This window comes from Dipodomys merriami, unplaced genomic scaffold (genome assembly GCF_024711535.1).
Source record: "Dipodomys merriami isolate MVZ:Mamm:240054 unplaced genomic scaffold, mDipMer1.0.p SCAF_138, whole genome shotgun sequence".
In the NCBI taxonomy this organism is placed as follows: Eukaryota; Metazoa; Chordata; class Mammalia; order Rodentia; family Heteromyidae; genus Dipodomys; species Dipodomys merriami.
The window spans coordinates 1,006,633-1,031,320 of NW_027202693.1; the positions used below are offsets into that span (position 1 = coordinate 1,006,633).

At 50.3% G+C, this 24,688-nt stretch overlaps 2 protein-coding genes across 5 annotated transcripts in view; one reads left to right on the forward strand and one right to left on the reverse strand.

Moving 5' to 3' along the window:
* The window catches only part of LOC138825588 (transmembrane channel-like protein 5), a 41,024-nt gene extending 38,830 nt beyond the window's left edge, over nucleotides 1–2,194 (reverse strand). For 2 of the 3 annotated variants that reach the window (XM_070020252.1, XM_070020250.1), the window contains exon 1: nucleotides 2,114–2,194. The gene's annotated coding sequence lies outside the window, so the exon portion shown is untranslated. Of the gene's footprint in view, nucleotides 1–863; nucleotides 1,006–2,113 lie in introns of those variants that run through there. The other variant, XM_070020251.1, reaches the window with a different exon arrangement.
* A 6,852-nt stretch (nucleotides 2,195–9,046) lies between these two features.
* Nucleotides 9,047–24,688, forward strand: part of LOC138825590 (transmembrane channel-like protein 7) — a 30,786-nt gene continuing 15,144 nt past the window's right edge. For both annotated transcript variants that reach the window (XM_070020257.1, XM_070020258.1), the window contains exons 1-5: nucleotides 9,047–9,113; nucleotides 18,531–18,774; nucleotides 20,375–20,523; nucleotides 21,815–21,982; nucleotides 23,163–23,245. In XM_070020257.1, the coding sequence (XP_069876358.1) occupies nucleotides 9,047–9,113; nucleotides 18,531–18,774; nucleotides 20,375–20,523; nucleotides 21,815–21,982; nucleotides 23,163–23,245 (711 nt within the window). The remainder of the gene's footprint in view (nucleotides 9,114–18,530; nucleotides 18,775–20,374; nucleotides 20,524–21,814; nucleotides 21,983–23,162; nucleotides 23,246–24,688) is intronic.

The window sequence follows — 24,688 nt, forward strand, 5'->3', positions numbered from 1 at the left end:
AAGAAAAAACCCAAACAGCCTCTAATAAGCATGATAAATTGCCTTTCCTCCAACTCTACATATAATTTGTTAACTTTTCACTCAAGTGTTTGCTGCAGGATCAACTCTCTCTCCACTTTGGGAAATCACTTTTGCTCTGCTTTTGGTTTTTTTGAGGCGGAGTCTTTATGGAGCCCACACTGGCCTGGAACTCACCATTTTCCTGCCTCTGCCTTCTATGTGCTAGGATTACAGGCATGAGCTACTATACTTGGCTGCAGCTTCTTTTCTGTCCCCTCTTTCTTTCTTTCTTTCAAGTGATCATTCTACTTAAGTGCTACAAGAAATGGAACTTATTGGGGTTTTTTATCATTCATTTAAAAACTGTGGAACAACTTTTCCCGTGTTATTTTATTTTATGTTCATTTTTATGTTTGGTGCCAGTACTGGGGGCTTAAACTCAGGGTCTCATACTCAAGGCTAGCGCTCTACTACTTAATCTGTACCTCCACTTCTAGCTTTTTTTTTTTTTTTTTCTTCTGGTTAATTGGAGAGAAGAGTCTCACAGACTTTCTTGCCTGGGCTAGCTTTGAACCACAGTTCTCAGATCTCAGCCTCCTGGGTGGGTAGGATGACAGGTGTGAGCCACTGGTGCCCAGTGTCCTATTTCTTGCCTTATGATTCTCTTCCCAGAAGTAAGCAGTAATAGAGTCACCTCTTGTCACCTTATTCCAGGAAATATTCTGGGGAAAAATTACACAGCATGATTCATTGGACTTTGGTGAAGATGTTTATATCTTTAACCTGACCCTGTGGACTTTCCTAGCAACACTTTCCTCTAAAGCACAGGACCACAACAGTGCGCATATTCATCGAGTGCTGACCTGTGGCTTCCAAGCACATGCTCTTCTAATGCACCGGTGACCCCAAGTCTTCAAACAACTTTATGGGGAAAGGTGGATAATTCCCATTTTCTGATGAACAACACGGAAGCCCAGATGGAGTCATTTACCCAAGTTCACACAGCTGGAGAGAAGCAGAATCGAATTCAAGCCTGTGTCTCTCTATCTGTAGCCCCTGGACTTTGATCAACTTCATCAAGAGTGTTATCAGAGGAAGATGATAAGGATAAGAAGATGACACTTGGGATTGGTGGCTCACCACATATTGTTAGAGGCTCTGCTGGGCCCAACAGAGGCCAGAGCTTCCAGTAGCTGTCCATTCCACACCTGAGGACGCCAAGGCCAGAAGGTTCAGTAACTCACCCAGGGTCTCGCAGCTAGAACCAGGGAAGCTCAGACTCCATCTCCAGCTTACAGCCCTGAACCTGCGTCTCCAAGTCTCCCCACTGACAAATATTTGCCAGGCATCAGGTCTCTTCCCACATCCGGCTTCCTTCTCCCCCATGGTGCCCCAGCTGTTTCTATGGTCTCCAGTCCCTCCCTCTCCTACCTGTTCCTCTGTCCTGAAGAAACTTCCAGATCCCTAGCTACTGTCCTCTGGTCAAAACCAGGGAAAAGTGCAGAAACCACTCCTCTTCCTCTCCCCCTCTCCCTCCCTCTCTCCCTCCTTCCTTCTTTCCCTCCCTCTTTCTCTCCCTCCCTGCTCCCTTCTTCCTTCCTTCCTTCCTTCCTTCTTTTTTTATTTTTTATTTGCCATTCCTGGGGCTTGAACTCAGGGCCTGGGCACTGTTCTTAAGCTTCTTTTGCTCAAGGCTAGCACTCTAAGGCTTGAACTACAGCTCGACTTGCAGCTTTTTCTGTGTATGTGGTACTGAGGAATCGAACCCAGCACTTCATGCATGCTAGACAAGCACTCTACCACTGAGCCACCTTCCCAGGCTCTCTCTCTCTCTCTTTCTCTTTCTTTCTTTCCTCTTTTTCTTTTTCTATTTTCTTTCCTTCTTTCCTTTCTCCTTCCTTCCTTCCTTCCCTTCCCCTCCCTCCCCCTCTCCCCACTCCATATCCTGGGCTCATCTTTCCCTGTCCCCCTTCTGCGTCCCCTGCACCCAGCTGTCCTGGACCTGCAGTGGAGCCAGCCAGCACCCAGCTTGGGAAAGGGGCCTTTCCTCAGCTGGTGGCAGCTTCAGCGCCTTTCCTGTCCCCTCCCCAGCCATGGAGGAACCAGATCTCACCTGCTACCCCGCAGATCAGATCGGCAGATGGGCAGGCTGGCCTGCACCCCAGCATGGCGCTGTGCCTGCTCTGCAGCCTGGGTCCGCGCTCACACTGTGCCAGCCCCTCCCTCTCACCTGTGTTTTCTTGGCTTCGGCACAATAAAAAGAACAAAGTCCTCCTTAGAGCTTACTTCATATCTGGGCAACCATAAGGAAGTAGGTAGATACCAGTGGAAGGTATGGGGAGGGGCTGCTTGGAAGATTTTTACCCAAACTTCCATTCCCCTCATGGCATAGCGCCATGTCTGGTAGACACAGCCCTCCCTCCCCCCCTCCCCCCTCCCTCCCTCCCTCCCCGTGCTTGCTGCTCAATCACTACCCTGGGTAACATGTCAGCAGGAAGAATCAACTCTGCAGAGATGATCACAAGTGGTAAAGGACAGGAAGGCTCAGGCTCAAACCAAATTAATTAATTAAAAGAGAAGGGAGAATGAGAGAGAGAGAAAGAGAGAGAGACAGAGAGAGACAGAGACAGAGAGAATTCTATTTCTGTGATTGACAGGGAGAATACAGACTTAACACTTAGCATTCCCAGCCTAGGTGTATATTAGCACCCAATTAAATGTGAAACAGTGATTGTTGGAAAGAGAGATTGGATATTGTCCTGCAATAGACTCCCATCATAAATTCAGGAAAGGCCTTTAAAAAGGAAGGTGATGTTTTGATTTTAAACCATGCTTTAAGCCAGGCATGGTGGCTCACACCTGTATTCCTAGCTACTCAGGAGGCTGAGATCTGAGGCTCATGGTTCAAAGCCAGCCCAAGTAGGAAAGTCCCTGAGACATTTATTTCCAATTAATCACCAAAAAGCCAGAAGTGGAGTTGTGGCTCAAGTGGTAAAACACCAACCTTGAATGAAAAGACTAAAAGATAGTGCCCAAGTCCTGAGTTCAAGCCCCAGTACCAGCACAGACAAAAGAAAAAAAAAAGATTTTTTGTTTTTACTTTTTTTTTTTTTTTTGCTGGTCATGGGGCCTGATCTCTGGGCCTGGGCACTGTCCCTCAGCTCTTCAGCTCAAGCCTAGCACTCTACCACTTGAGCCACAGCACCACTTCTGGCTTTTTTCTTTTTGCTTCTGTGGTGCTGAGGAATCGAACCCAGGGCCTCAGGCATGCAAGGCAAGTGCTCTACCACTGAGCCACCTTCTCATCCCTAAAAGATGCTTTGATTTGTATCAATTCTGTCATTCCTGGGTGACATATTGTCCCTGGTGATGTGAGACACCCCCCCCCCACACACACACACACAAGCCTATTGGTCCCTGAGGGACAGGCCCTGCTGGAGTGTGATTGAAAAGACACCTCAGTAGCTGGGATTCTCCTTTGCCTGTGGCTCCTCAAACCTCCCAACTATTGACACAAGATCACAGAGGAGTGTCCTGTCACCCTGGGTGTCTAGCTTCATCCTAGGCCTTCTACCCTCCCCCCTCAAGCTCCAGACAAGGCCCCCACCCCCAATTCTATTCTCTCCCTCTCAAAACCACACTGTATTTGCATGATAGATTCCCACCTGGTCTGTGCCTGTGCTGGGCCTTGGACTCAGGGTCTGGGCACTGTCCCTGTGCTTGGTAGCTCAGGGCTGGAGCTCTACCACTTGAGCCACAGCTCTACTTCCAGCTTGATGCTGGTTCCTTGGAGAGAAGAGTCTCTCAGACTTTCCTGCCTGGGCTGGCTTTGAACCACGATCCTCAGGATCCTCAGATCTCAGCCTCCTGAGTAGTGAAGATGACAGGTGTGAGCCACGGGCGCCCAGCCGTTCTTCCACCTGTGATACACATACTCTGCTCCGGGGAAGTAAGATTTGGACTGTGGATTGACAATAGTGTTCTTTCCATTTCTTCTCTCTCCCCTCCCCTTCCCCTCCCTTCCCCATCCCCCTCCCCTCCTCCCCTCTGCCCCCCTAGATGCTGGCGTATACTTTTTGCACAGGGTCTCAACTTTGGGGTCACCACCCACCTGAGCAGCCGGGATCCCAGGTTGAGTCCCAGCGCCAGTTTTCTCCACACGAAGGAGCCCAGAGCTGGAAGTCCAGAGCTGCAGCCGCCGCCCCCCTCCGCCCCCCCCCACATCCTGCCCCCCAAATTCGCCTTCCCTTGCGCATGGCCTACCTGTGGGCTCCCGCAGCGTCCTGGCCCCGCGCGCGCACGCGCGACCCTGGCACTGTGTTCAGAGCGGGGCTCGGGTTCCTACCGTTCGGCCCGGGTCAGGACGCCTGGTGGCATCTGAGCCTGCATCCCGGCCTTCCCCGCACCCACCAGATGCCAGGCGCGTGCGCACCGGCTGAGGGGTCCCCAGGGTACGGCCTCCCCCTTCCCCGCCCCAGGGCGCACGGGGCGCCAGCGCGCGAGGGCTGTGCTCTGGGAACGCGTTTGGATCCTGGCAAACTTCCCGGCACAGGTGCTACTCGAGAGACAGACCATAATAAGGCTGGGTGGGAATGGACAAGTGGACAATGGAAAGGCGGGCTCCTGCTACGGAAAACGCTCCGGAGGTCCTTCAAGAGAGGAAGAATAGATTTAACATAGGATCCAGCCGACCCCATTCTGGGTATGCATACCCAACTAGATAGCCATCCCCCCCACCCCCACACACATCTCATTCATAGCTAGTGAGGATCTTGAGCTTTGCTTACACCCCTCTGGGGGTGGGGGGTGGGGTTCTTCCCCTCCACCCCTTCTTGCTTCCCTGATTTCTTCCAGGGGCATGGCAATCTCACCTGCTTCTCTGGTCAGAACACAGGGACATCTGTCTGTCCTGTTCTGTAGGTGTTAAACTCCCAGTGCTTAACATAGTACCTAGGGAACTCAATGCTTGGTCATTGGGACTAGAAGAAAGTGAAGCAACCCACCCGGTCAATGATGGCAAAATCCTTCACCCCATCACCATCAGCTTCAACTTTGCCCCCCCACCCACCCAAAGGTGTGCATTGCCTGACAGTCTGCAAAGCATCTTCACACCCATTCCCACAGTTCACATACACACATCCAAGAAAGGAATCATCGTAGGGTTCACACTCATTCTGGTTTTGGTGGTGGGGTTTTGTTTTGTTTTATTGTGGAGCTGGGAACCATAGACCCCAGTCTATTGGAGCAGACAAAAACAGGGACTCGAGCAGGACTCAACCATGCGTGTCTGCTGACTTTTGAGTCCAGTTGTCTTGGTCTGAAAGCACAAAGGCTGGGTGCGCAATGGTTAGACAAGCGTGAACTGTGCAGTGTGGACAGAGAGATCATGTAACTTGCCTCCAAGCTCTTCCTAGCTGTGCGATACTGGGGAACATGCTAGTCCTCTCTGTGCTCACCAAATGGGGAGTCTAATGGCATCTATCTCCAAGGTGGTTCTGAGCACGTGACCTGGCAGGGCAGGAATAGCTAATTTTAAAAAGATGGTTCTTAAAAACGTTTGAGCCAAGTGCCAGTGGTTCACACCTGTAATCCTAGCTACTCAGGAAGCCCAGATCTGAGGATCATGGTTCAAAGCCAGCCCAGACAGGAAAGCCATGAGACTCTTATCTCCAATGAACCACCAGAAAACCCGAAGTGGCGCTGTGGCTCAAAGTTGTAAGGCACTAGCCTTGAGCTGAAGAGCTCAGGGACAATGCCCAGGCCATCAAGCTCCATCACTACCACCACCACTACCACCACCAACAACAAAAAACATAGTTCTTAAAACCATAAGGTTGAGCTGGTCACGGGGTGGGGGGGGGGCTCACATGCCTGTAATCCTAGCTACTCAGGAGGCTGAGATCTGAGGATCATAGTTTTCCCAGTAGGGAAGTCTAAGAGACTCTTATCTTCAAGGAACAACACAAAACTGGAAATGGTGCTGTGGCTCAAAGTGGTAGAGCACTAGCCTTGAGCAAAAGAGCTCAGGGACAGTGCCCAGGCCCAGAGTTCAAGCCTCAGGACCAGCAAAAACCAAACCAAACCAACAACAAACCAACCCCATAAGCTTTGTGACTCATTCATATATGCTTTGCATAAGGCCCTAACTCTACCACAATTTCTGTGGCTAAGCAGCGAGAGAAAGACTCAGAGAATAAGAAGCCATCTATCTTGAAGGCAGGGACACCTTATCACTGCAGGGCTGCAGTTCAAGCTTTGGGGAAGAGAGGTGGTATCAATACCTCGTTGTCCTGAGGGCAGGCTCCCCAGAGGCAGAGCAGAATTTGTCACCCTTGGAGCGCTCATTATAAAGGACACACCTGCAGCCAGGCCCTCTCCTGGGAGGCCGTGTTTACACAAAGTATTGCTGCCCCAGGACTCTAAGCCTCCTGGGAGGGCGCTCCATCCCACGGCCCCATCGGCACACTGCTCACCAGCGCCATCTGCTGGCAGCCTGCAGCTTCTCCACAGTGGCTGAGGCTCTAGACTAAGGAAGAAGGCAACCTAGATTAAGCACCACAGACTAGAGGTTTGACTGGCACATGACCCCCTCCTTGACCCCATTTGATATCTCCAAGGAGTGGCTTTGTAAATACAGAAAATACTGCCGTGGCGGTCACAGGAGCCACCATGATCCCAGCTATACAGAGAGGAGTTCATGAATTCAAGATGATCCAAGCAGACTGGGCAATGTAGTGAGACTTCAGCTCAAGAGGAAAAAAGAAAGAAAGGAAAGGAAAAAGTAAAGGAAGGAAGGGAGGGAGAGAAGGGGGGGAGAGAGAGAGAGAGAGAGAGAGAGAGAGAGAGAGAGAGAAGAAAGAAAGGAAGAAAGGAAGGAAGGAAGGAAGGAAGGAAGGAAAGGATGGAGGGAGGGAGGAGAGAGAGAGAAAGAAAGAAAGAAAGGAAGGAAGGAAGGAAGGAAGAAAGGAAGGAAGGAAGGAAGGATGGAGAGAGGGAGGAGAGAGAAGAAAGAGAAGAAAGGAAGGGAAGCAAAGCCAAGTACAGAGTGTTAACACTGCAGTACTCTTGCCAACATCATGTTCAGCTTCCTGTCGCTGTAACAAATACCCTAGAAAGTGAATTTAGGAGAAGAAAAGGTTGCTTTGACCATGGTAGATGTGTTGTTTCCAGCATGATTGGGACAGGACTAGAGGGAAGACTAAGGGAGAGGCCCAAAGCCCTTTGGAGGCCACGCCCCCACCAACCTGAAGACCCCCCCCCTACAGGCTCCACCTCTTGGAGGCCATGCCCCCAATTACCGGTGGTCTCTCAATAAGCTCCGCCTCTTACAGATCCCACCACTTCCCACTAGCACCCAGCAGAGGACCAGCCCTTTAACAACATGCTACAGCAATAAGGAGACCTAAACCCTCTGCAGTCACCATTGTCCACAATGGGGAAGACCACCACACCCACTGATTACATCTTCATAAGTAGGGACAGAAAAAAACAACAACTGTGCACAAGGAAAGGAGCCAGACAATAATTTGGCCCCGTTTGCTTCCTTCCCATGATGTCAGTGAGGGCTGCTGGTCCTCTGGAACCACTTGACAAGAATCAACCCAGTCACCAGGACTGTGTAATCTCTAGGCACACCTTTGTTTCCACACCCCTAATACTTGGTCTATTTAAGCCTATGCCCCTGAAGATGAGCTCAAGTGCTTACTTTGCTCCTTCTAGTGTCATGCTGGATTAATACATTGTTTGCTGCCTTCCACCATTCCTGGTCTCTCTATTTAACCCATTGGGACGAGTGGCCCGGACCTGATGTGTGGAATGCCTGGAGTGGGGTTTAGCACCTAAAACTCAGGACTCAGTGCTAGTCAATTTCTGAGCCTTTGGGAATTCTCTAAAGGAACTCCTACTGTGTGGGATTCAGACTAATTGTTTTCCTTTTGCCTGAGGCTTAAACTCTGGGCCTGGGGGCTGTCCCTGAGCTCTTTTGCTCCAGGCAAGTGCTGTACCACTTTCAGCCACAGCTCCACTTCCATTTTTTTCTGGTGGTTAATGGGAGGTAAGAGTCTCAGAGATTTTTTTCCTACGGGTGCTGGCTTTGAACTGTGGTCCTCAGATCTCAGTCTCCTGAGTCGCTAGAATTATAGGTGTGAGCCAGGGCGTGGCACCAGGCTGGATTCAGACGTCTTGATCCAGTGTCTATCACCATTGCTCTGCCCCCGGTCTGGGTCTCCAGCGTTGTGTTTTTATTTTTGTCGCTTCTTGGTGCCAGTGGATTTATGTCTGTAATATATCTGTGTGTGTGTTTACTGAACGAAGTTGGAGAAGAGACAGACATATATTCGAATGCCATATAAACAATCAAACCCTGCAGTCCAGTGTTTTACTAACTGGAAAGGAGAGTGGTAGATCTGTCTTCGTAGACCGGCTCCGAGCCGTCCTCAGATCTCAGCCTCCTGCTGGGGGGCCAGGATGACAGAGGTGAGCCACCCACCACGCCAGCTCCGGTTTATTCCTGAGATGGGGGTCTTCGCGCCGCGATGCAGGGGCTGGTGGGGAGCTGTGATCCTCCCGATCGCCGCCTCTCCACGCAGCCGGGAGTAGCCTAGGGCATTCGGGGCACCCCAGTGTCGGCTTACCCGACACCCTTGGGTGGCTCGGGTGAGGTTTGCACGCAGGGTTTGCCCGGCTGGCAGAGGCGCTCGGGGCTGATCCGTGCCTCGATTTCCTTTCCTTGGACCCACAGGCCATCCTCGCGGGGCGGCGGGGGAGAAGGGGTGGTCTCAGCCGTCCATTAGGTCTCAGGACGGCGAAGCCCCGCCCCCCGCCCCCCCACGCACTCCTGGCGCGCCGTGGGGGTCTCGGGCCGGACCGTGGGAACGCCCGCCGAGGCCACGCCCACCCGAGGCCACGCCCCCAGCGCCGGCCACGCCCCCCAGCCCCGGCGTCAGCGGCGGAACCTGGAACCGCGGGGCGCCGGCTGCGGGGCGGGGGCGGCGGTGCGGGCGGCGGGGGGTCGGCGGGGTCCCCGCTGCCTTCTCGGGGCGCAGCCATGAGCGAGTCCAGCGTCGGGGAGCTCCCGGCCCGCAGGCCTAGCCGACAGCTGGCCACACACCAAGGTAGGCTTGGAGGGTTGGGGGGGGAAAGGGGGGCTCGGCGCGGCCTCAGGACGCTGCCAAGCGCGGGGGGCTCCGGGCTGGGGGGGGGAAGCGGGGCCGGACTCGCCCTCCCCGGGTGCCCCGGCCCGGGGGGGGGGCTGCGCGCCCCCTCCCAGACACCGGCCGCGGGATCTGGGCCCATCGCTAAGAAACAGGCTTCTCGATCAAAGGGAAAAGAACGTGGGAACCCCGACATTCCAGCCCCGCGCCCCCCGCCCCCCTCCGGCCACGCCTCCTCCCCAGCCCCCCACCAACATGCTGGGAGGAGCTGCCTGCCTCCCGATCATCTCCGGCTTTGCCACTCCGACCAGGGGGGAACTCACTCTGCCCCAGAGTTTTAGGGTTTGGGGTTCTAGGGTGTTGTTTTTAAATTGCTGGGTGACTTTTCCTCAGTGACTTGTCATCTCTGAGCCTTATCTGTTCAATGAGACTTGGAGGGCCGTAGTGGGATCCGCTGAAGAAAAGCAAAAAGTGTGGCTTAGCCCGGGTACTTAGGCGCAGTATTAAAGAGTAGCCAGCCAAAAACCATCGTCTTTTTTTTTTTTCTTTTAACTGGGCAAAATGTAAATTATACTGCTCTGAGATTTTTTTTTTCCCCTCCAAACATAACTATGTAAAACCACCACTCTGTCAAGATAACAAAGTTGCCAGCACCCCGGCGGGTTTCTTTTTGTAGCTGCTGCTGTGAATTTTATTGGGCAATGCTTTCATACTCGTTTGTATCTTCGGTGCTTAACAACACCACGGGCTTAGGGTAAAATATGAATGCATTTGGGATTGCTCTCACAAAGAAAAATCTAGGACCGACCTAACTCTAGATCCAAAGTGCTTGTATCAAGAGAGAGAGGGAAGGGGAGGAAGGGGGGGTGATATTTGAATGATCATGATTTCCCAGCTCAGTATTAACTCTGCTCTCACCAGTTCAGTTTAGCCTTTTCATTAGTAAAAGCCAGGGTTTGGGGGCTGTGACTTGGCCTGGCATAGATGAGGTCCTGGGATTCCATTCTCAACACCTTTAAAGAAAAAAAAGAAAAGCATTTGTCTTGCTTTCAAATTATCTTCCTCTTATTTGGCACAGTCTGTTACTTCTGTCTGGGATCTTTGCTGAGTATGTAAGGAGACTTCCAAGTCCCTTTAAGGGACCCCCTCCCCCCAGTCCCTGGCACTATTTTTGTCCTCCTGTTGGCTGTCAAGGGTGGGAAGCTCAGAGACAAACTCCAGTCCTTAACTTTATAGCACTTTGGATACAGTAACTTCTGGGCTAGGATAGGGAGTGGACGCATTAGTCATCTGTGCCATGTTTAATAACAAAACACCTGAGCCAACCATTTATTTTTGGCTTCCAGTTGAAGAGGCTTTTGTTCACTATCGGTTGGCCTAGCTGCTTTGGGCTAACTGTGGGAACAGATATGGGACAAAGCCAGCCTCTCAGGAAAGAGGGAAGCAAAAGGCCAGGGGGCTGAAGAGGATGAGCCTGGGCTGGGTACCTGTGTCACCTTCAGCGGCACCGTGCCAGGGACCTGGATGAATGTCCTTCTCTCCCACCTCAGTGATGTCTTCAAAGGGGCTTGAAGGGTTTGAGGGGTTTCCTGGCTTAGGGCCAGGAACAAGACTTCATTGTATCTTTATTTTAGTTTTTAAACCTTTTTATTTGATTGCTCATGGGGCTTAAACTCAAGGTCTGGGCTCTTTTGCTCAAGGCTAGCATTCTACCACTTGGAGCCACAGCACCACTTCCCATTTTCTCCTTATTGATTGAGGCTAAGAATCTCCGACTTTCCTGTGATTCTCAGATCTCAGCCTCCAGAGTGGCTAGGATAGATTACAGGCATGAGCCACCAGTGCCCAGCTTCATCATGTTTCTCTAGAACCTTTCTAGATCTTTTCTAGATACTCACCCTTCATTTGTCTTTGAACAGATTGTCTTTGGACAGACAAATTAAGTGTTTGGTGGCTCAGTTTCCTTGCATGGTAAAAGGAAAGGCTTGGATGAATTCAGGAATTAGTTACCGTGCGCAGTAAGTCCTTCCCAGACTTGGTGATTTAGAGCAGTAATGATCCTGTGTTACCTCAGTTCCTGTGGGGCAGAAAATAAGGGGTGACTCCTGCTTGCCCTGGGGGTGGTTCGGCCTTAAGATTTCTTCTGAGGCTGCTGCAATAGCACCCCGTGGGCATGTGTGGACAGGTTTTTGGAGACATCTGCTTCAGGACCTGCCTGAAAGTGGACTTGTTGGGTCCAGGGTGAGCCTGCATTTAATTCTCCCATTCAGCTACATTCAATCTCTTCACTCTTCCCCATGAGCATTATTCAGGGTCCAGGAGAGTTCCCACGTGACTCACCCAGTTGCCCCAGAATGCTGTGGGGGACAGAGTTGGCCCCTGTGTTTGTTGGCTACAGAGTTCAGGGCCCTTCTCTGCTGTAGGGAGAGGATCATGCCATGCTGGCTTTGACCTTGCTTGCTAGAGGGCAGGCTTGGTGTGGGCTTAGGAGTGGGGAAACACCTAGAATAGTAAAGGCAAGACCCCTTATGGAAGGATCTAGAACCTTTTCCATTTGGTTTACCAAACTAGTTTTTATTTAATCAGTCATGTGGCCCTGGGCAAGTCCCTAACTTCTTGGAGCCTTAGTCTTTTCAGGGAAAGTTGATGCTCCTGCCCTAGGAGGATTTAATGAGATCAAAGACTGCACCCCCTGCCCTGCAGGCACTTAGTGGTAGAACTAAAGAGGGTCAGGAGGTGAGAGACAGCCTTCCCTATCTACAGGAAGAGTCACCATCCACACCTCTGTGACAGAAGGCAGAGTAGCAAGAGAAAGCATTCCCAATTTATTCCACCCAGCCAAGTGTTATGTGCACTTGAAGACCCAGGGTGAACTTTCCATTTTTATGACAGCCTTGCAGACTTGTGATTGGACAAAGAGGGTGAGCTAACAGTATTGCAGACATGTGATTGGACAAAGAGGGTGAGCTAACAGTATTGCAGACATGTGTTTGGATAAAGGGTGAGCTAACCGTATTGCAGACGTGATTGGACAAAGCGTGAACTAACAGTATTGCAGACATGCGATCGGACTAAGGGAGTGAGCTAACAGCTCTGCAGACAAGTGATTGTTCAAAAGGTGGGCAGGAATCCAATAAGGCCTTTGTCTAGGTTGTTCTTGGTCTCACTCATTCATGTCTTCCTCCCTTCTGAGATGGAGTATTTCTGAGCTCCAACACTACTAGCGTTATTTCTACTTGGAAGTTTTGGGATCCTAATGTTACAGGGTTTAATGACTGCGTGTGCAGTGTCTAGACCTTTCTGAAGATATGCTAGGAGGTATGTAACATAGTGGAGGAAACTATTACTTAGGTCTGAGTTCTGTATACTGTTAAGCCTGAAGACAAATAGCCACTTAACCTGTGGGGTTTATTTTCTCCCTTATCCAAGCCTGTTTGCCCAATGACCAATCACCCTTCAAAGCAGTCCGAGAAGGTGGGATGTTCTGGACAAGCTGGAGACTTGTCCAGGGCCATTTTCAGGCTGTACTGGTTCTTTGGCGACTCACCAGTCTGACTTTGGCTATTTTTTTTTTTTCCTCCCTCAGAAGGAGACTGAGCTCTGCCCAGCAACTGGGGCCTGATCGGACCCATTGGCCCTGGGTGGTGTTTTTTTTTTTTTTTTTTTCAGGAAGTAAAGAATTTCGAGGGATAAAGGGGGGAAATGGCTGTCAGTGTTGTGCTGTTTGCTGCAGTCTGGCTGCCTAGAGGAGCATTGTTTGGGTGTGGGACCACCCAGACCTCCCGTTGGCTGTCCTTCCCCTCCGCCCTTCTGGAGGAGGGGAGGAGGAGGGAGGAATGTGAAGGAAGGGAGGAGAACCAGTTTGAGCTGGCTCTGGGGAGCTGGAGATGGAGGGAGCAGGGGTCCTGGCATCCACCTTGTTAAGCTGGGGTCGAGGGGGAAGGAGAGAGAACTGGAGCCCACTGATTGCTGGGAAGGAAATGAAGGGGAGGGTATCCTACTGGGAAGAGGTGGGGGGAGGGGAAGCCAAGGCCAATGGGAGTCAGGTAGAAGGAGCATGGGGAGAGGAGGCTGCAAAGGCAGAGGGCTGGAGGCAGTCCCAACCCTGCTGGGTTTGAGGAAGGCCCCTCTAGGAGGAGCAGCAGTGGGAGGAGTCAGCCAGGCCGGGCTTATGAGGACCAGGCAGGCCCATGTCTGCAGTTAGCTTTTGTACTCCATGTGTGTGGTGACTTTAATTCCTCATTGCTGTGTCTCATGAGGTAGTGAGTGACTATATACCCCTTTACCCTTGTGGAAACAGGCTCTGAGAAGTTACTCAACGAGCCATTTTTCATGGTTTTGTGTGTGTGTGTGTGTGTGTGTGTAAATTGTTCTCCAAGGGGTCTCAGTGTGGCAAGCCATGTGTGATGGTATTGGCCCCTTTAAGAGGCGGGGCCTAATGGGAAGTCTTTAAGTTATTGGGGGTGGTGCCTTCCCCCATAGGGATTGTGGGACTCCAGGGTCATACTCCCTCACACTGCCCCATCCTGAGGCATGGCCCTCTGTGTGGGCCATGCAGTTGGACCTCCAGGACTAAAAGCTAAATAAATAAACCTCTTTATTTAGGACTGGGGACGTGGCTCAAGTGTTAGAGCACCTACCTAGCAAGCATGAGGCCAAAAAAAAAAAAAAATTTGTTTTTAAAGTCTGTCTCTGGTCTTTCATGATGGTGACACAGAACAGACGAATATGTTGCAGAAACAGAAGAACGTTCGTGTCCTGGAGAGCAAGGGTCCGGGTGCTTGTGTGCAGATGACTGTGTCATTCCTTCATCCTGTCCAGGCTCATGTTAACTGCCAGCTCAGTAAGAGTGAACAGGACCAGACATGCCTCAGAGGGCCTTTCCCCTGGAAACGCTCTTTCAGCCCCTGGGTTGCCCTACGGCAGAGTCTCCTGTCTTTTACATCTGCAAAGTGAGGAAAGACCTGCACTGTAAAACCCATTAAGAAATTCCCAACTTCTTCCTAGTGCTAAAAGCTCCAGAAAGGCAAGGCCCTGGCAGTTGCCTCTACCGGCATCTAGCACTTTCCCTTTGGGTGAGGCAGTAGCCAAGGAGAAAACACACTCTCCATAGGAGCAGCATGATCCATGGCAAGAAGAGGCCCGACTGCAAATTCCAAATCACTGTGTATATTCAGTTCACCAGTAAGGCAGCAGAGCACACACAGCCTATCAAGCATCTAGTACCATTAGCGGAAGCTGCGCTCTAAGCCAAACATCTACAACCTTACCGTCTCTGGGCCAACAGCTTCCAGCCTGCCACCTATCTTTGTAAATAAAGTTTTATTGGGACACAGCCATGCCATTCATTTGTGGGTCCTCTGTGGCCCTTTTCATGTGATAGGCCACCTAATCTTCTGTATAGACCTGCAGGAGGTGGGAGAACAGCTGTCCTCATTTGACAGGAGGGGAAACTGAGGCACAGAATGAGCAAGAAACTTGTCGGGTTATACAAGTGGTGCTCAGCCCCAGGGAGGTGGCCTTGGGAACTGGGCCCTTGCCACCTTCTTTGAGACGCAGTAACTGATCCACACTGCCCCTGCTCCTCTCCCTCCACCCTCCTGCCTGATACTGGCAGCCCTGGGTATGAAGTCCAGCTGGGACTCTGATTAGCAAGTTAGTCACCCAGGGCTCTGGAGAATGTGAGGCCCTGCCAGGCTTGTGCCACACCCAGGTACCTGTTGTGACTCATGCCTCATCCTCCCAACGCGTTCTGTCTGATAAAGGAGGCCCTCCCCACTCAGGTGAGGTTCCTGGGGTTGAAGCTTCTCTACCCTGTAGAAGCAGCCACTAAATGGCCACAAGCAGTGCAGTTTCCTACAGTTGGAGCAAACGATGCAGCAATGTCTCAATGGTATGATGGTCCCTATGACTCCCGCTTGTCATCTTGTAAGGACCAAGAGACCATTTCCTTCATCCCCCTGTGTAGTCCCGGCCCGACCTCCAGACCTGCAGTCTTCCAGCCTCAGCCTCCTGAGGTCTGGGAGTGTACTACCATACCCCACTTCATGATCAGTACTTCAGATGGAAAAGTACTTAGTGCTCAGTACTGTCCTGGTTTCCAGCATCCAGGGAGAAGGGGAGATGCTTGGAATTCCCACAGTTACTGGCAGGGGGCCCAGGCCCCACAGCCTGCCGTCCCCTTACCCAGCGTTTCCATGGTCCCATGGAGGGAATCAGAGCACTCAGTATGCAATGTGTCTGCACTGGTGTTGGTTGGCGTGAGTGCTGAGGAAGCTGAAGGTGGCTCTCATGCTGATGAGGTCATGCTTGGCCCACATGTGGGCGGGTCGGGCCCTGTCCTTTGGTGGACTTGATACCCTCTGCAGAGAGCCACCAAGGAAGTCAGGACGAAGAGGATGCTGTCCAGGAGTGCCTGCCTTCTCCTGTTCATTCATTCATTCATTCATCTGTTCATCATCCATTCATCTGTTCACTCATTCCTACATGCATTCATTCATTCATCTACCCATCATCCATGGTTTTATTCATATGTTCACTCATTCATTCATTCATCCATTCATTCACTCATTCTTCAAGCAGAAGGTCTCTAGGAACCAGGCACTATTTTAAGCTTTTTTTTTTTTTTTTTTTTTTTTGGTGGTTGTAGGACTTGAATTCTGGGCCTGGGCTCTGCCCCTGAGCAATTCAGTTCAAGGCTAGTGCTCTACCATTTGAACCACAGCACCACTTCCGGTTTTCTGATGGTTCACTGGAGATAAGAGTCTCACAGACTTTTCTGCCTGAGCTGGTTTTGAATCTCTATCCTCAGATCTTAGCCTCCTGAGGAGCTAGGATTACAGGCGTGCGCCACCGGTGCCTGGCTTCCATTGCAAGCTTTATCCTTGCCTGAAGAATACTCAATGACAGGGAAGGTAGTTCTGCCTGCTTCTGGTCCCACAGCCCCTGTAGCACCATCCTTCCACTTCAGTAACAGTCTCATGGCTGAAGCCTGGGAGTTTACGGTATTCCTGAATGGTGGCTCCCCAGTGCCTGGGTCATACCCCGGTGTGAGAAAACAGCCACACCCTGACTGCAGGACATCAGAGGCCACGCTGACAGCAACCCCTCAGCTGGACCATCTCAGTGAACCTCCCACCAGTAACTGAGATGCTGATTTATATTCTTCCAGCTGCTCAGAAGGCAGAGATGAGAGGGTGGCGATGGGAGACCAGCAAAGACCCAAGTTAGCAAGACACTCTCTCAAGTGAGAAGATAGGAATGGTGGTGTACTCACCTGTAATCTCAGCTACACAAGAGGCAGAGATAGGACGGTCACAGTCTAAGGCAGCCCTGTGCAAAAAGTACACGCTCTTATCTAAAAATAAACTAATAATAATAATAACCTGAAGCTAAAAGGGCTGGGTATGTGGCTCAAGTGGTAGAGTGCCTGCCAAGCATGCACAAAGCCCTGAGTTCAAATCCCACTACTTCCAGAAGTTAAAAATAATTCAGGGTAGAGAAGCCTTGGGTGCCTGCCTCTGTTGGTGAGCGGGAAAGTGGGTGATAGCATCCTTTGAAAAGTGCTTGGTCTCCTGGAGAGAGGGGACGGACTCTCATAAGAAAAGTGAAGATGCCACATGGAAAGTCTGCTTGGATTTGTTTTATCTCTGGGGCCAACGTTTGAACCGCAGCGCCTTATACTTGCTTGTGCAGTTGCTCTGCTACTTGAGCCACACCCCCAGCCCTTTTAGTTTAGTTACTTTTCAGATAGGGTCTTACATTGATGCCAGCCTTAGACTACAGTCCACTCCCTCGTCCTTGTGCTGGGATCACAGACACAAGCCACCATGCCCGGCCTACAATAGGGATGATGGTGATCAGAGTTGGGGGTGTCACATGCGATGATGCGTAGCAGCCTTCAGTCACGTGCCACAAAGTGAGCTCCCAGTGACCCAGGCCGTGTGAATGTACATTGTATGAAGCCCTCCTTCCTCATCAGGCGGATGAGGCCCCAGGGTGGTGTACGTCATGCCCACAAGAGATCCCCTGCCGACCCTTTCTGTAGTGGCTGGGCCAGCCGGTGCCAGGCCACCCTGTCAAGTCAGCCCCTGCTTCGGCCTGGGGTTGGGTTTCTGACCCCCAGCTGCTGAATATTTAATAGGTCTTCTGCTGTCTGTTTAAAGACCTTTGTTTGTGGTTCATAATAGTTCTTTGTGGCCGCTCCTGAGGTGGGCGGGGCCTCCTGGCAGCGTGAGGCCCTGTGGCCCCTGGGGTCCAGTGAGTCAGGGGAGTCTCTGTTACTAAGCCTGTGTGTCATATCCGCAGGGCATGTTGAGACAGATAAGGTAGATGGAGCTCGGAGGAGCTGTGTGGCCACTGGCAGAGCCCCAGGTACTGGACTCTGTGTGCCTCTCACTGTGGGACCAGGTCCTGCCTGGTGGTCCTGGAGCCTTGTGGGATAGGCTAGGGGCTCTCCTAGGATCTGCTACGCCTTTAACCCTGTGCCCTGTGCAAAGCCGGTCCCCAGCAACCCTGTAAAGCCAGGTCTGAACATGACATGCCAGGACCACAGTCCTCAGCAGCCTCGGTCCACCTGCAACACTGCACCCCACACTGTGGGACAGGAATATTACTAGCCCCATTTGGCAGACAGTCCACACATTTTCCTAGTGGCTACAGACAGTTACAGCACTCAGAGTGTAACTTAAAGCGTGCTCGTGAACACCTCCAGTCAACGAACCTACCTGCAGATGATTTCTCTAGCCTCAGGCGAGTGGCTATCTGCAAGGTTTGGTTATAGTCTCTCTCTCTCTCTCTCTCTCTCTCTCTCTCTCTCTCTCTCTCTCTCTCTCTCTCTGTCTCTCTCTCTGTCAGATCAGTTGTAGGGCTTGAACTCAGGCATTGTCCCTGAGCTTCTTTGTGCTCAAGGCTAGTGCTCTGCCACTTGATCCACAGTGCCACTTCCAGATTTTTTTTGGGTGGGGGGTCCGGTCATGAGGCCTGAACTCTGGGTCTGGGCACTGTCTGGGCACTGTCCCTCAGCTCTTCAGCTCAAGGCTAGCGCTCTACCACTTGAGCCACAGCGCCACTTCCAGCTTTTTTCTTTTTGCTTATGTGGTGCTGAGGAATCGAACCCAGGGCCTCAGGCCTGCAAGGCAAGTGCTCTACCACTGAGCCACCTTCCCAGCCCAGCCACTTCCAGATTTTGAGTGAATAATTAAGAGATGAGTCTCACAGGGTCTTTTCTTCCCCAGACTGGCTACAAAAAAATGATCCTCAGATTTCAGTCTCTTTAGTAGCTAGGATTACAGGCATGAGCCACCAGCACCCAGCTGTACCAGTGTTGTTCTTGGCTAATGCCAAGGTGTGACTGATGCCTTCCCTTTTCTTCCTTAGAGAACCTCTCTGTTGATTCCAGTTGCTTCTCCTCTCCACCTGTGAACTTCCTTCAAGAATTGCCCAGCTACCGGTCGGCCACACGCCGGAGAACCACCGTCCTTGCCCGGGATAAGCAGAGTAGCATATTGCTGAAGCCATCAGACTCTTACAGCTCTCAACGAGAGGGAGAAATCACAGAAAACCTCAACAGGCAGTCCATCCGGAAGTATGCACTGAACATCTCCGAGAAGCGGCGGCTGAGGTCTGTTCATTCGTCACCTAGAGGCTGCATAACAGCTTATTAAGTGTATTTATTTTCTTTTTATTTATTTATTTTGGTCAGTTGTGGGACTTGAACTCAGAGCCTGGGCACTGTCCCTGAGTTCTTTTGCTCAATGCTAGCACTCTACCACGTGAACCACATCATCACTTCTGGTTTTCTGTGGGTTACTCACAGATAAGAATCTCACAGTCTTTCCTGCCTGGACTGTGAACCAGGATCCTCAGATCTCAGCCTCTTGAGTAGCTAGGATTGCAGGCATGAGCCACCAGCATCTGGCTTTATAAGTGTATTTCTTGCTTACATAGAATTCTAGGTTCAAGTCATTGGAAACTTGCTATCACTCAGGGACCCAGGCTCCTTCCATATTGTGGCTCTGCATTCCACCTCCTGAACCCCTTCCTGAATCCTCTTCGGCCAATGGGAAGGAGTGAGCTCATTTTCCTTAAAGCTGGGTGTATAGTGACTCACCCTCTATGTTTTAGAAACCTAAATAGTTTCATCAAGTTGGGAGGCAGCTGTGGCCAGTTGTGGCTGGGCAGGTGCTTCTGTGATCCTGATTGGGGTCAGCTGGCTGCAGGCCTGTGTAGCTCAGCCTTCTCCGTATTAGCCTGGCTCCAGGAGAGGAGTTGAGCTCAGGCCTCCCGAGGCCAAGCTTAGAACCAGCACGTGGTATAAGCAGATCATGCTGCCAGTCTAGATGCTGTGAATGGAAAGAGCTGTGCTCAGTAACTTAGCAGGGAAGAGGTGGCCGGGGGAAGGAAAGAGGGAGGTGGAAGTGGATGGAACGGGCTTTAACAGCAGGAGGAAGGGCAAGAATGTAGCTGTTATTGACTGGAAAGGGGCAAATGCCAAGACCCAAGGTAGGGTCAAGAAATCATGTGATAGACTTGGGATTGGGCCTAGGAGAGAGGTAGAGAGGCCTGTGAGCCAAGATTTACCTAAGAGAGACCTTGAGTGCCATGTAAAGGATGTTCTTTTATTCTTTAAATACATATGGGTCATAAACCTAAAATATCAATCTCTCTGTTCATCCTTCCATCCAGCCATTTTCCCAGCACTCCATTATCTATCTATCCATCCTTTCTCCCATCTCCCAGTCCACTCATTCACCTATTCATCCATCCATCCTGTATACCTACCCATCCATCCACCCATCCATACCCCTGTCTACCCATCTACCCATCAGCCATTCATTCTCTCATCCATCCATCCACCCACCCTCCTAACCACCCATCTATCCATCTATCCAGTATCCATCCGTCATCCATCCTCCAATCTACCCATCTATCCACCTACCCACCCACCCACCCACCCACCCATTTATCTGTCCATCTCTCCATCCTCTCATGCATCTACCCATCCATTTCTCCATCCATTCTTCTGTCTATGCACCTATCCATTGATCCATCCATCCATCCATCTTCTCATTCATCCATCCTTCTTCCCTTCTCCCATATATTGTTTCTGTCTTCTTTCACTTAGTATGATGTTTCCAAGTTGTAGCAGAGATCAGATTCTTTTTCATGGCTGAATAACATTACAATGTATGTATAGACCACTGTTTATCCATTGTCACCAGGGACATTCAGGAGACACAAATGCAGTACTTATCGGAGTGGGACCAGTGGAAGCGGTACAGCAGCAAGTCTTGGAAGCGGTTCCTGGAGAAGGCTCACGAGATGACGGACCACCTGGAGCTGTGGCGGAAGGACATCCGCAGCATCGAAGGTATCCAGAGGCCCAGGAGCCCCCCTCACGTCTGCACTTCTGACTCCTCCCATGATGACTGTGGGCGACAAGCCACACAGGGTCATAGCAGAGCCTGAATCTTGAGTACAAATGCTAAGGGAAGTCATACATAGCAGTCTACCCTCTGTTTGATTGCTGTAGAGGTCTTGGAATCATATCACAGTCATTAGGCTTTACTAGGACTTGAACTCAGGGCCTGGGCACTGTTGGTTAGGCTTTTCACTCTGTGATTGAGCCACAGCTCCACTTGTGGCTTCTTGCTGGTTAATTGGAGATAAGACTGTTATGGACTTTGCTGCCTGGGTTGTCTTCAAACCTCAGTCCTTACATTTCAGCTTCCTGAGTAGCTAGGATCATAGGCATGAGCCACCAATGCCCAGCCACATCCATACCTTTTAATGGCAAACTGCCTGGACTTGGCACACTTCAAAGCATTGGTGAGATGTGAGGCTCAGAGGCAGGAAAGGTTCCCATGGCTGTGAAAATACCAAGAACCTCTGCTTTTCCCATTGTGCAGCACAGTGCTGTGTTTGTCAGCTTATGCAGCTAGAACGAAGTACTGTAGACTGAAGGACTTAAGAAACAGAAGTTTGGGAACTGGGAGTGTAGCTCGGTGATCGAGTGCCTGCCTTGCATGCATGAGGTCCTGGGCTCCATTCCCAGAACTACAAAAAACAAAAGGAAAAGAGCAGGAGGAAGGAAAGAAGAAAGGAAGGGAGAGAGGAAGGGAGGGACTCTGGTCTGGGGGCCGAAACAGCTGCTTTGCTGTGCTTAGATGGTTCAGCTTTGTATATTTGGGGTGCCAGATGGAGGAAAAAGAAGACTAGAGGTAGGGAGGGACAGGGTATAGGTGGAAAACATAGTCTTCATTGCAAGCTAGGCCCTGAATTCAAATCCCCTGTACCATCAAAAGAGAAGTCTCACCTAGTACAGCAAAGGAGCAGGGTAGAGTTCATATATGTACATACGAGGTGATTGGGTGTCATAAAGTCAGTCTATCAGTGATGGATCGATGAGGAATTCCTGCAAGAAATGCTTTTCCTCACCTTACATCTTCCTTGTAGGAAAAATTTAAAAAAAAAAAAAAGAAGAAAAGAAAATAAAGGCTCTGGGAAGTAGTGCTTTGAAGCCACAGGTAGAGAGGTAAAGAAAGCTAGGTTCCTTCTGCATACCTCTGACCCGGTATCCCCAACTTCAGCCCTGCATGGCTGATGGAGAATCTATTACTCTGTCATGTGGATCACCAACATTCTGAATTTCTTCTCTCCAGGGAAGTTTGGCACTGGGATTCGGTCTTATTTCTCCTTCTTGCGGTTCCTGGTGTTGCTGAATTCGGTGATATTTCTCATCATTTTTACGCTGGTTTTGCTCCCGGTCTTGCTCACCAAGTACAAAATCACCAACAGCACCTTTGTGCTCATTCCATTCAACGACATTGGTGAGTGTAAGACCTGCTTTTACCTTCATTCATGTTCTGTCAGACTTGGAATTCACCACGATGGGTTAGGTTATGCTGCAGGGAAAAAGGAAAAAAAAAAAATAAAGCAAAACTCCACAGCTCTTAGGGTCCTGTGATTGCAAAGGGTTTTTTTTTTCCTCTGTCATATGATCTTCACTCTGGAGACCACGCTTGGTGGGGCTTCTTCTGTCTACACTCCTATCTTCTGTTTTTTTTGACTGGCACTGTGGGGATTCTTCCTGTCCCATTGCTTGTTTTGTCTAAGTGAGTTCTTGAGAAGTCTTCCTGTGATTGGCTAGGCTATATCATGTGATCTTCCATGAGAAAGGCTGCCCCAAGCCCACAGTGAGGTCATCGGGAACATAGCTGGGCATAACCAGAAGCCCTGAGTCTCTCCTGGCTCAGTCTAGATATATTCTGAATATAGAGCCTGAATATACTCAAGCCAGTGGCTCATGAGTGTTTTCAGTTATTGACATCTTGAGGTAGTTTGTTATACAGCAAAACTGACTGATACAAAGCAGAGGTGAGTTACTCATTCAAGCCTTAAGTAGCATGAAAACTGATGTTAAAAATGGATCCAATAAGCTGGGAACTAGTGGCTATAATCCCAGCTACTCAGGAGCTTGAGATCTAAGGATCATGGCTTGAAGCCAGCCTATGCAGGAAAGTCTATGAAACTCTTATCTCCAGTTCAGCATCAAAAAAGCTGAACGTGGTAGAGCTCAAGTAGAGCCCTAGCCTTGAACAAAAACGCTAAGGGACAATACCCCACACCCTGAGTACAAGCCCCAGTACGGCACACACACACAAAAATACTGAATAACGAAGCATGAATAAATATATGCATTTTTATGTGATGTGTTGAAGTGCAATGATAATTCAAAATCCTGAAACACAGAAACATGAACCCAAGACAGTCAGAAAACCTGCACTGTATGTGCATAGGACCACAATGTGCACAGAAAGGACATGATTGCTCAGGGAGGAGAAGGAAGGCAGGCAAGAATCAGCAGTCAAGCAGAAAAGACTGTGTTGGATCCACTGGGGTTCAGTTACTTGCATGTAGATGCATGCAAATACGTGGGGACATACCTAAAGGCGTGTCCCCTGTTTGCACAGCCTCTTGCAGCTCCTCCTCTTGCTTTCTTTCTGACAGACATGCAGTGCACTGTCTACCCTGTGAGCAGTTCCGGACTCATTTACTTCTACAGCTACGCCATAGACCTGCTTTCCGGCACTGTGAGTGTCTCCCCTCGCTTGTTGCATCTTGAACTCAGGGCCTTAGCGCTACCACCTTGAGCCGCAGCTCCATTTCCGGTTTTCCAATGGCTCATTGGAGATGGAGTCTCACTTTCTAGACTTTCCTACCCAGGCTGCCTTTGAACCTTGATCCTCACATCTCAGTCTCCTGAGTAGCTAGGATTACAGGTGTGAACCACTGGCATCCAGGTTACTTTTTTTTTTTTTTTTTTTTTTTTTGTGGTGGTGATATTGTGTGGTTGGAACTCAGGGCCTCACCCTTGTTTGCTAGGTGCTCTCCTACTGAACCATGCCTCTAGTCCTGATTCCCCTTGTTCCTTTTCATTGGTGAATAATATTTACTTGCATGCCAAGTCCCATTTTACTGACTCATAGTGGGCATTTGTATCCATCTTCTAACACCTTGTGAATACTACTGCCATTGTGTGCCCACACTGCTTTTGGTAGACACCTAAGGAATTTGAATCCCTGGGTCAAATGACAGCCCTGAGTTTAAAACTTACTTCTTTTTTTGGGGGGGGTCCAGTTATGGGGCCTGAACTCTGGGCCTGGGCGCTGTCCCTCAGCTCTTCAGCTCAAGGCTAGCACTCTACCACTTGAGCCACAGCATCACTTCCGGCTTTTTTTCTTTTTGCTTATGTGGTGCTGAGGAATCGAACTCAGGGCCTCTGGCATGCAAGGCATGCGCTCTACCACTGAGCCACCTTCCCAGCCCTGAGTTTAAAAGTTTCTGAAGAACAGTCTGACTTCCGAATCAGCGGCACTACCTTACATTCCCACTGGCGATACAGGCAATTCCCTTTTCTTCTACAAGCTGTCCCTGTTTAATTCTGTCCATGCCAGGCAGTAGAAAGCAATCTCAAGGTGGGTTTTTGTTGTTTGTTTTTGTTTTGTACTCTTGGATGGCACTGGGATTTGAACTCAGCACCTCCCATTTGCTCTCCTGCCGAGCCATACCCTCCCTCGCCTTTACCATGGTCTGCCTTCATTTTTCTGCATGTGGCTGTCTAGATGTGTTGGTATGATTGGCTGGGGTGCCTTCATCTTGAGAAATTAGTTGACCGTCGATGCACTGATTCATTGCTGGATAAGCTAATGTCTCTTCCGCCCCGTGTCCATTACTCCTGCTTCGGAGTTAAGTTTTGAAGCTGAGATCTTCCAGCTTCATTCTTTTCTTCAAGGTGGTTTTGGCTCTGCCCGGTCCCTTGCAATCCCCGAAGAGCTTTCAGATGAGCTTGTCAGTTTCTACCCAGAAGCCAGCTGGGATCTGATCAAAGATCGTGTGGATTCTCTGCCAGGGGGCTCCCTATCCATGAAGATAGGATGCTTTCCAAGTTGTTTTGATGATTAGTATTTTTTTTTTAACATCAAGTTAATAGTTACAGAGTACAAGACTTACACTTAAATATTTATTCCTAAGGA